The sequence below is a fragment of the Frieseomelitta varia genome, unplaced genomic scaffold, assembly GCF_011392965.1.
Source record: "Frieseomelitta varia isolate USP_RPSP 00005682 unplaced genomic scaffold, Fvar_1.2 scaffold_930, whole genome shotgun sequence".
NCBI lineage: Eukaryota > Metazoa > Arthropoda > Insecta > Hymenoptera > Apidae > Frieseomelitta > Frieseomelitta varia.
In genome coordinates, this window is record NW_025110735.1 from 228,850 (window position 1) to 240,261 (window position 11,412).

General features: G+C 34.1%; 2 protein-coding genes across 6 annotated transcripts; both read left to right on the top strand.

Annotated features, from left to right (window-relative positions):
- Positions 1-3,197: 3,197 nt before the first annotated feature.
- Positions 3,198-4,909, top strand: LOC122537764 (protein crossbronx homolog). Of its 2 annotated transcripts, none has more exons than XM_043671249.1 (7): positions 3,198-3,417; positions 3,498-3,679; positions 3,760-3,824; positions 4,078-4,178; positions 4,252-4,439; positions 4,536-4,704; positions 4,803-4,909. In XM_043671249.1, the coding sequence occupies exons 1-7, from the start codon at positions 3,403-3,405 to the stop codon at positions 4,884-4,886; spliced, it is 804 nt and encodes a 267-aa protein (XP_043527184.1). In that variant the 5' UTR covers positions 3,198-3,402; the 3' UTR covers positions 4,887-4,909. The 2 variants fall into 2 exon arrangements, with proteins under 2 accessions (XP_043527184.1, XP_043527185.1); XM_043671250.1 differs by having other exon boundaries at positions 3,201-3,417; positions 3,763-3,824.
- Positions 4,910-5,330: 421 nt separating this feature from the next.
- On the top strand, positions 5,331-8,181 carry LOC122537765 (cdc42 homolog). Of its 4 annotated transcripts, none has more exons than XM_043671252.1 (5): positions 5,331-5,578; positions 5,995-6,201; positions 6,266-6,375; positions 6,468-6,665; positions 6,743-8,181. In XM_043671252.1, exons 2-5 carry the CDS (start codon positions 6,024-6,026, stop codon positions 6,830-6,832), a joined length of 576 nt encoding a protein of 191 aa, XP_043527187.1. In that variant the 5' UTR covers positions 5,331-5,578; positions 5,995-6,023; the 3' UTR covers positions 6,833-8,181. The 4 variants fall into 4 exon arrangements, with proteins under 4 accessions (XP_043527187.1, XP_043527188.1, XP_043527186.1 ...); XM_043671253.1 differs by having other exon boundaries at positions 5,331-5,574; XM_043671251.1 differs by having other exon boundaries at positions 5,331-5,532.
- The last annotated feature ends 3,231 nt before the right edge of the window (positions 8,182-11,412 follow it).

Genomic DNA, 11,412 nt, shown 5'->3' on the forward strand with positions numbered 1-11,412 from the left:
TGCCACCTCTTCGGATATCATGTTCTCCTGTTACATGTGGCGAATTTCCGCCCAGATATTAGCTTTCGTTTTAATGATATTTTGGTTTAAACATTTTTCGACTTATCTATGTATCAGGACATCGGCTCAACGGCTGACTATGTCGTGCCACCTCTTCGAGTATCATGTTCTCCTGATACATATGGCGAATTTCCGCCCATATATTCGCTTTCGTTTAAATGATATTTTGGTTTAAATATTTTTCGACTTACCTATGTATCAGGAGAACGGCTCCAAGGCCGACTATGTCGTGACACCTCCTCGAGTGTCATGTTCTCCGGATACATATGGCGAATCTTCGCGCTGCGATTCCTTCTGGTTGAAACGATATTTTGGTTCAAAAATTTTTCGACTTACGTGTGTATCAGGAGAACGGCTCAACGGCCGACAATGTCGTGCCACCTCTTCGAGTATCATGTTCTCCTGATACATGAGGCAAATTTTCGACCAACTATTCGCTCTCGTTTAAATGATATTATGGTTTAAAAATTTTTCGACTTGCCTGTGTATCAGGAGAACGGCTCAACGGCCGACTTTGTCGTGCCACCTCTTCGAGTATCATGTTCTCCTGATACATACGGCGAATTTTCGTCCAGCAATTCCAGCTCATTCAAAAGATATTTCGGTTTAAATATTTTTCGACTTACCTGTGTATCAGGGGAACGCCTCAACGGCCGACTATGTCGTTCCACCTTTTCGAGTATCATGTTCTCCTGGTACATACGGCGAATTTTCGTCCAGCAATTCCATCTCATTCAAAAGATATTTCGGTTTAAATTTTTTTCGACTTACCTGTATCAGGGGAGCGCCTCATCGGCCGACTATGTCTTGCCACCTTTTCGATTATCATGTTCTCCTGATACATAAGGCGAATTTTCGTCGAGCGATTCCTTCTTGTTCAAAAAGATATTTCGGTTTAGGAATTTTTCGACTTACTCATGTATCAGGAGAACGGCTCAGCGGCCGATTACGTTGTACCACCTTCGGGTATCATTCTCTGCTGATACAGAACTCGATTTTTTAACCAGAAATTCCTCCTCGTTCCAACGATATTGCCGTTTAAAAATTTTTCGAATTAGCTCTGATATGATCAATTATTAGGTCTTACCTTGCGTATGTGACTCCGTGACAAGATCTAATCTATCTTATGTCTAATACTTGGTGCAAGTTGGTATTAAATCACATGCATTCCACGATACTACGATATCTCACGGTATCCCACGTTGTTCTACGTTGCCACCGCGATTCTAATAGTTTAGTTCTACTAGTTTTCTTATTGACTTATTCTTTATCTATTGTTTGCGTAGTTCTTCGCTTGATATCATTTTGCAAATAGTAACATTCGGAGGAATCGAAATTTGATTCACTTTAGAAATAATAATACTCCGAGATGTTAATATTTGGAAAATGATACCAATTACCAAGACCCACCACGTGGAGGTGACTACGCACGGGTCTTATTTTAGTTTGTTTTAAATCATGCTGTTTTATGTATATATACCCATCACACGAGTCACGACGTATACTGGTATCGAATTTAAGCAATTCTTTTAAAAGACAAAAAAACGGTATTCGAACGCTATGTAATGATTAATTTAAAGCATTGAAATAAATATTCTTGTTAACAAAGTAGTAGTAAAAGATAAAATTATTTTTGTAATTATAAGTAAAAGTAGTTGAAGTATTTAATATTATTTAAATATCAATAGTAGTATAGTAAACTAATATTACGTATGTACATGGAGAAAGATACAATATATTACTGTAATTACTAAAGGGTGGTAACTATCAAAATATATCCTGTGCGACGCATGGCAGTTGCATTCGTATTCAATTTCAGATCAAGTATTAACTAAATATCAAAGAAACAAAACCTTGTGACTTACCGATCGTTGAATTCGGGATTAGAAACTAAAATTTACGTAACACTTGAGTGCATCCGTGGTCTCTGAACATTTTTTGAATATTTCAAACATTCTCGGACTCTCTTTTCTTCACTGTAGCAATGTAGACATTGGAACACAGTCCATAAGTTCACTTTAACTCATATTTATCACTTTCAATACTTTTAACACTTTACTTTCAAATACTAGATAAAGTTTAAGCATTAGAATATTTGGAAATATTATTTAATAATTCACTTTTAGAATTTCGTTGATGCGTATGCGACGAAATTTCGATTTGTACCGAGCTTCCATTTCCGTATCGATCGAAATTGATCTGATCTTTAGATCGTTAATAACGCGAAACAGTTAATTAAAATTTCTTAGAAATGTATTAGTAACGCGATTATTACAAATGGTTCATTAAAAATTTTAAATAGTACTTAGGAATGTTAAAGAAGAGAATTTATTGTTCAATCGTTACAAGTAAATTATTAGAAATGTTAAATGTTTAAACAATTAGAATATTCAGAAATATTATTTAAAAATTCACTTTGAAAGTTTAATCGATGTGCACACGATGAAGGTTCAACTTATAATGACTATTTTCCCTGCTCAATCTTTAGGTAAAGTCAGTGATGAGCAACAGGTGATAGTCTGTCAATACTTCCAAAAACACTTTTTCTATTACAGTAATCAATAATTTTATAGGTTTTAGGTAAAATTTTACAATTTTACTTCATTGATAAAGTACCGTCACGTTCAATTCAATAAATAATTCTCGAAACGAATCTGGTAACACTGTCCACATTTTAAATGTTTGGTTTTAATTTTTATTAATTTAAATTTTTGGTTTTAATTCTCATCAGTAGTAGTGCTGCGGTGCAAAACCTGCCTGAATCGGTACGACAGAATGTGACACGAAAATGGTAACGGGACATAGAGTGTCCCGAAAACGTGGCCGAAAAAATATGTTAATAGGTGTAGAATACGTTATAAAACTAGTGATTTTTTCCTGGTCGATATTTCAGATTATAAGACACAAAGTCCGATTCCACGTTCAGTCTATTTTTATTTTAGTCAATGGTATAAGTATATTTTTACAATGTGATATTTATTAAATAAAATTCCTTTCTTATCTTGAATAGACAATTGTGATGACACTATATGATGATGTTTACTTTTTTTCGTCAAAATTTTCCCTAATTTCGAATTTTATTTTACTTTAATCATATGATAATATAAAAAGGTATACATATTGAGCGTAAGATCTATGATCTTACTCGTTTATGGTTATTTACATGTGTATGTACGTTGAAAGATGGAACATTTCAAAGAAAATGATCATAAATGAAAAGTCAGATATGAAATGAATGATAACAAGTTATCTGATTAAATTTGTGATATAATAGAATATATTTTTGTTATTTAAAATTTTTGACGTCGATTGTACTGGACAAATTATCCAATTCTTGTCAAGATGTCAGGAATAAAGGTAAGGAAGAAAAGAGTTCTTTTAATCTAGGAAATAAATGGAGATATTTGAAAGTAAAAATTGATTTTATATGATATTAGAATGACGCTAATAAGAACGATAACTTGAAAAGACAAGGTTCGTTTAGAAAATTATTACCTTTGAACACAAACGGAGATTCTCAATTAAGTATGTCTGTGAAAATGATTGACAGGCCAATTGCATCGCAAACTAGTAAAGAATATACAGTATATTTACAGGAATACAACATTTTATCAGAATAGTAAGTTCATTTCTATATTGTTAATTAGTATTTCTAATATTTGCAATGAATAAAAATCAGTCTTTTTATTTTTTAAACAGTAGCATGTTATGTTCACAAGATTTAAAGGGTATTTATGTCATACCATCTGCTCAAAATTCTCTGAGTAAGTAGTTTAGATGAACAAAACTTAATTTTTTTTCCAATGCATCTTATGTAGAAGAAAATTGAATTATGCATTCAAGTTATTTAAGTCAAACATGAATTGATTCTTAGGTCTTGCTTATCCTGACTTGGTCTTATATAATGGTTTACATGTAAATATGTGCATGATTTATTGTTTGTCACATTTTCTTGTATGCATTTATTAGACATTTATAAATATTTTATTAAACTGTTATAAATTTATTTTGTGTTAGTATGGTTCGGGGTTCAGTTTGTGCGACAAGGAATCTATCAAGGAGGAATCTTCAGATTTAATATTACACTGCCACAAAATTTTCCAGATGGAGGATGCCCTGTAAGATTATTCTTCCAAACATATGATATTTCAATTGTAAAATTATATTAATTATATCTTGAACAAATTGTAGAAAGTTACATTTCAAACTCCAATTTTTCATCCTTTAATCGAGCCTGAGTCTGGAGAATTAAATACATCATGGGAATTTCCTGAATGGAGAAAAAGTAACAGAATTTGGCAGTTGATACAATTTATAACAAAAATCCTCACTAAAGTAGATATTAAGATGAATTCTGTAAATCATGAAGCATCGAATTTGTAAGTATTTAAGAAGAAGTATACAATCAACAAGTACTGTAAATGTATGTTAATATTTATATTTCATGTATACAATATAATATGTTTGTATTACAGATTAGAGAACAATTTTGAAATATTCCGAGATCGTGTAAAAAAATGTGTGAGAGAAAGTTTAAACAAAGTTTATAATGCACCTACAGTGGATGATCCCCACTATATTACTTTTAGTCCGTATGTTGAGGAGATTCACAATTCTATCAAGAAAGAAATTTTACAACCTAAGGTATGGGAAATATATATAATTCAGATTTAATAAGTTTAAAATTCATAATATTTTTATTTAATTTCTTACTAACTGTGATTATACAATATCTGATACAGGAAGAAGAAGAAAGTAAAGCACTTGGATTATCATGGGTACAACCAGGATCATTACAACCATTTTCTAAACCTGATGCAAGATAATAAGTACATAGTTATATAATATAGAAAATCTAATAACGAAACGCACGTCCGTAGAAGATAAAGGAATCGTGAAAGGAATACATTTTAATGCTGAGAGATTTGTTATGTATTTTTATATTAGCAAAAAATAATAATTTTCTATTTATGTTTAACATATTATATATATATATATATGAGATTATTGCAATGATCACTATAATACTCTTATATTTGATGATTTTTTATTAAATGTAGTGCGAATATTTCTTAAAATAAAAAATTTTGTATAAAACAAATAATTTGTAATCAATTTGTTGGTCCCAAGCATTCTATTAGTGATCACCGTATTTCTTTCAGTTGCCAATTTTTAAAACAACGTCATAAAAAATGATATTTTATTATTATTATACTTGTTTTTGTATTATAAATGTTGTTTGATATTAAATATTTTTTATAGTATTCGTTATCATACATATTAACTATCAGACTTATACACATGCAAGTGGCATTTGTGATGAATGCATGTCAAAAGAAATGCATATTTCATGATAAATACAAACTACGGAGAAATAGATATCGCGATTAATGGTGTTGAAGCGTGGAGACGTTTTTTGCACATTTTTTCCAATATATTCCAAAGTGTATAATTCTTCATTGCAATTTGAAAGTATGAGTTACGATTTTAACCTTTAATGACAGGCGTATAATTGTAGGTAATCTATTTCTATTTTTCTGTACGATAAATCAGCACAATTTTCTTTCTATAAGTTAATAGTATTATAGGAAATATAGAATATAAATATAGAAAGTAATAGCATGATTATTGTGGTGAATAATAATGTAATTTAAAATAATTTAGCCTTTACATTGGATTTCAGTATATTTGAAGGTTAAGGACAAACTGATCTCGATATGATTCATTCGAAAAATTTTATAAAATTCATATATTTCGTATAGCGTTAAATATAAAAAAAATGTAAATCAATTTACCAATTATTAATAAAGTGTTAAAGAATTTTAAAAGTGACTTTGCATTTTGTTTGTTACTGTCATATTGACGTACATGTATATAATATTATTAGAAATGTCTACGTCCATTGTATTAATTTTAAACATGTATTTAATACAGCAATTTTAGATAATACGAGAAATATCAATATGCAGACAATAAAATGTGTTGTGGTAGGGGATGGAGCTGTGGGTAAAACTTGTCTTTTGATTTCATACACGACCAACAAATTTCCATCTGAATATGTACCAACAGTTTTTGACAACTATGCAGTGACAGTAATGATTGGTGGTGATCCGTATACATTAGGACTGTTTGATACTGCTGGTAAATTTATAATAGCAATTTTTCTTTTATATGAGTAATATATAAATACTATTTTATGTTATAGGTCAAGAAGATTATGATAGACTAAGGCCTCTAAGTTATCCACAAACAGATGTATTTCTCGTTTGCTTTTCAGTAGTGTCACCATCATCTTTCGAAAATGTTAAAGAAAAGGTTACGTTTAATTTAATTTTTTTATTATTACAATGCTGTTGAAATAAAGTTTATCATATAACATGATTGATGAAAATGTTATTTTATTTCAGTGGGTACCAGAGATTACGCATCATTGTCCAAGAACTCCATTTTTGCTGGTTGGTACTCAAATTGATCTGAGAGATGATGTTGCTACTATAGAAAAATTGGCAAAGAATAAGCAAAAACCGATATCGGCAGAACAAGGAGAAAAACTTGCCAAGGAATTGAAAGCAGTAAAATATGTAGAATGTAGTGCTCTTACGCAGGTAAGTGTATTAAATACAAGGAAACATTTCCAGGATGTAATATTCAGATAATAACGATAGAGTTTTAAATGTTGTAGAAAGGTTTGAAGAACGTATTTGATGAAGCTATTTTAGCTGCATTGGAACCTCCAGAGCCAGTAAAGAAGAGGAAGTGCATACTCTTATAAAAAAAGGAACATGCATTCAGAAGGGGAACAAAGTATAATAATGAGCGGCGTAGTATACAGCAGGCATTGTTAGAAACTTCGAAATCGTGCATATATGGTGATTCCTTTTTGAGGAGAAATATTAATCTTCTAAAATTAATCAACAGCCGCTAATACCGCAACGCGACAATTTCAATTGAATTTTTTTCATAATATCGTATTATAATATCGATCACATTCCACATAACAGATATTGATTAAAAATTTCAATTAGTTTCACGAGATTGAATTCAGTTTCATCTAAAATCAAATATAACTTGTAATGCATAATACATGAATATTTTTCTAGTTACTCAAGTTTTATTTTGAAAACTATTTGGTCGTTCAAAATTTCTTTACTACTTTTATCAGAACAATTGGTGCTACCAATTTTTTGTGTTTTATACATTCACCAGTTAAACGAGTCACAGTGTAGAATAAAGCATTCTCTTGAACATATAAAGGGTCAAAGATTTTGGGAAAAAAAACAAACTAGATTAATTTAGTATACTAGATTTCAGTATACTAAATTAAATTACACGTTTATAGTAAAATCAAGGATAGAAACTTTGCAATTAATGTATAGACGTACAATACATTATAGTTATATTGTAAAGGCACCTTTGATATAATTATTTTCTTTGGTGAATGCATTTAAATTTTTCAAAAGTCGAAACGGCAGCTACATCACGTAAATTGTTTTTATCGTAGCGCATTTGTTTTGACAAAACTTTTTGCATCTAATTTTGTACATATCAGTGTTCGTCATAAATGCACATACGATGTATTAAAACGACGAAAAAGATGATAATAATAACATGCATTTATATTTTATAAGATTTCAAAGAATATATTTGCTGGTAATGTCAACTATACTATGTCAGATGCGATATTAAAATTTTATAAAAATGATTGCATGTATACATATATATATAAAACTTTTGATGAAAACGAAGATCATAGTTGATCGAGTTCGTTTCTTAGCAATCGCATATTTACGCATTATTTATTTCAACAAATATTGTAATATTTGATAAACGAAAAATCAATGCCTTGTTTTTTTTTTTCTGATGAATTTCTTACGATAAGTGAACTGGATATGTGTGAGAAAAACTTCTGAAATACAGTTCTTGCATGATCAAAAAGTTTTTGAATGGCTAATAAAGTCGTGTGGAACGATGCGTGAACGTATAGAGAAATCATCGATCAATTTTTACATTCTGTATCCAGTTAAAAGGTGGCATTTATTAGCATTACATGTGTCGCGATATCTAGACACAATCGCATTATAAAAATATTCGTATAAATATATTTATACTATGCATAACAAATTATTTTCTCATTCCACATTTCTCCCATTTCTCATTATTTTTAATTTGAAAGTATGTATTAGTATTGTTTATTCGTTTTATTGTCATTACGTGTCACTGCGCATTTTCTAATATCCGAGGCTCGTATTGGTAAATTTAAACGGAAATATTGGACGCCAAAAAGCAGAAGCTTAACATTCATTTTCTAAACGAAAATACTATCGTACCGTCGATATAGTCCATCGTGAATCATCGAGACTTCTCCTCTCATTTTCTATTTTTTTCTTTGTTTCTTTTTCTTCTTTCTCTCTGTGTCTCTATCTCTCTTTCTATACTTGTGCAGATCTGTCTACTTTTGCTTGACTCAATTGCATTACTGTATAACGTAGCGCGTTGTGCTCTGTGGTTACTTCAATTAGGTGGATTTGTTCTTACGTATTGGTGTATTGGATCAACTTAACCACATCGGGGCGCAGAAGGTACGCCAGTCACGGACTCATCACGAACGTGCCTCTATACTCCCTTGACATTACCGCTAATCATTTCAAATCGATTCTCGGATCCATGAGAAAGCGAATTCTACTTCTTCATTCTCCCATCGAGAAATTCGTCTGTCGATTAATTGAAATTCACATTATTAAGGTTCGATGATCGGTCAATTCCGACAAGCACGTTTAAGTTTATGCGATTTTTTACACGGTGTCCGATAGATATAGTAGTCTAAATCGTCCCTGCTCGTCACTGTCTATGCCAGTATCTATTCTTTCTCTTCTGCTTTCATGTCGCTTTGTACCGCTTCATGTTTCGCGTGATGTTTTTCTTTTACTCGTCTCTTCTTCCATCGATTTTTCACGATACGGATGATTATTATTACAGTTAATTCGTTACAATAAGGGGCCATATTATCTTGCATATATCCATAGAAAATTAGTTAGAAAACTCTTCGAGTTTGAGCAGGAGATTTTTGAACAAGCAACAAACAATGACAGGATGATGTAAAATATACGAACCATACGTTGCTTTTGATATTGTTCAGCGGGCAATCTTGTAAAGTCTTCGCAGATCGCTTGGAAACGAACGAAAAGCCGACTTCAAGTGATGCGCGTGTATGCGTGCATACGCGTCTGAAAATCATCTCGACGCTATATATGCACAAGTACATGCTCGAGTGTTCAGCTTCTGGTATCCATAAGCAACCATAAGTTGCGCGATAACACGGGTGGATAAGTGGCACGTGTCCCTTGCTCTCTTTTCTAGCCGACAGACAATGTTGCTTTTAAGAGAATCCAACGTCTAAAATCTAGTTTTAAACTAAACCAGACATTTGGCCGGATTCGACTCGGGGGAGGGACAGCTTTTAGCCTGTCACTTGTCACGAGAAATTATGCAGAGCTTGAATATTTTGATACGTCTGCAACGGCTGTTTCAAGATGCCAGTAGCAGCGAGATTACAACTCCGTCTTATCAAGTTGGATCGCATCCTCTCCCTCGATAACCGAGAAACGAAGGGAAAACCTTTTTGTGCGAGCGTGGAATATAGTTGCGGAAGGGTATAAAGGATATCGTGCAAAATTCCCCCTTTTCTTTTCTTCTCGATCGAACCGATCCGATAACGCGTATTCGTTTCTACTTTTACGACGGTCGTCCGTTTCATTCCGAGCTGATCAGTGGAAATCTTGAAAATTCGGCTTCCGATTCTTGCTCCTCGATTCTCGGAGGATTATCTCTCTCTCTCTCTTTCTCTCTTTCTCTCTTCCCCTCTCGAAATTAGACACACATCAGGTGGAGAAGGGTACACTCTCGTGGGAGCGTTTCCCACGTATTTATACCAGTTTGTTCGAGATTTAGATTTCCGATCGGTTATATCGACGCGATTTATGACGGCCGCGGAGTAACGATTGTGTGTATTTAGAATCGCTCGGAAGCGTTATCGAGTGATTGGATCGTGCAAGGAGAACGGTCGATAGCCAATCGAGAGAAAATACGAAGACCTCTGCAGGTATTGCGAAGGTGAAGAGAGGAGGGTGAAGAGAGGAGGGCGGAGCAATCAAGAGTATTGGATCTTTGGGGATGTTTTGGCAAACGAGAGGCCGTCGTGGTTAGAACGAGCGGTAAGCAGAAGTCGAGAGACAACGTGGGTGGCAACAATAGCTCTCTCAAGCGGCCAGATTCTGGTGGCACGACACGCATTGTACGAGCACGGTTTGAAGGTGATTGATCACCGTTGGTGATCACGCGCGTACACGCGCGCATCGCATTTCGACTTCTTTCTCTTCTATCTTTAACAAAGGACCCGTACTCGTTTAACATGTCCGGTTGACAACGAACTGGTCGTCGTAGTCGTCACCAACCAGATCTGGATTTTCGATGGAAGCGAACCACGGGGGGGCCGCAGGCATACCTCGATGAGCCTGATCTCGATGGATCGGGGAGCGAGGGCGAGCGAACGACCCGCCGCTGAAACCGGACGAATCGTTTTGTATCGTGTTTCGTTTTTCTCGCGAGCACGAGGCTTGTCGAGCTCGTAACTCTCGCAAATGACACGCGACTCTAAAGCGACTGGAAAGTCGAGCGTACGGTTTCTTTACGCGTGTCTGCCATAATCGATGATATAAACCTAAGTGTTTCATCTATGTCCAGCCATTACTCGCCGTTACGCTCATCGATGTTCGAATAAATCGTCCGCTATTCAAGACGAGACGACAAGTTTCTGATCGCAATCCAGAACGATACGCACCATCTTTATTTTCGGTGAATAATTAACAACCGCGGTACGATTGCTTACAGGTATAAGCATTTGAAATTTGCGGTTCAAGTGGAAGAAATGGCTGGCGGTGACGCAAAGTGTAAAGGAACAGATATTAACTGGAATACGGATAAAGTAAAGAAAGCAAGAATCGTGCTGAGAAGTGTGAAAAGTGACTGAATCGTACTTGTTCACCATGCTCGTACGTCTGTTGTACTTTCTTTTCTTTCTTCTTTTTCTGTTCCTTTCTTTTTTTCTCTCAAATCGTTTTTACAAAATCGCTCGCCGTTGTTGCCGAGGGTAGCACGCTCATTTTAATACAAATTGTTTGGTCTCCGTCTATACGACGGTACCGCATGTCGCAGAGGTAACATTGCGTCCCCCTCCGCCATCGTTACCAGCCCCTCGTGAGCGAGCTTACTCGATCGGTAGCGTCATATGGCAAAACTTTGAGCAGACGTTCGACTTAAGTGGTTGGTATCGTTACATTTCCCGCGGTTAAAATG

Excerpts from the sequence above, each read along its gene's own strand:
- LOC122537764 (XM_043671249.1), top strand. Across the intron at positions 3,825-4,077 it reads ATCTGCTCAAAATTCTCTGA|TATGGTTCGGGGTTCAGTTT; the intron begins GTAAGTAGTTTA and ends ATTTTGTGTTAG. Across the intron at positions 4,179-4,251 it reads TTCCAGATGGAGGATGCCCT|AAAGTTACATTTCAAACTCC; the intron begins GTAAGATTATTC and ends AACAAATTGTAG.
- LOC122537765 (XM_043671251.1), top strand. The coding sequence starts at position 5,451 with ATGGTGTTGAAGCGTGGAGACGTTTTTTGCACATTTTTTCCAATATAT. Across the intron at positions 5,533-5,994 it reads TTCTTCATTGCAATTTGAAA|CAATTTTAGATAATACGAGA; the intron begins GTATGAGTTACG and ends TATTTAATACAG. Across the intron at positions 6,202-6,265 it reads AGGACTGTTTGATACTGCTG|GTCAAGAAGATTATGATAGA; the intron begins GTAAATTTATAA and ends TTTATGTTATAG.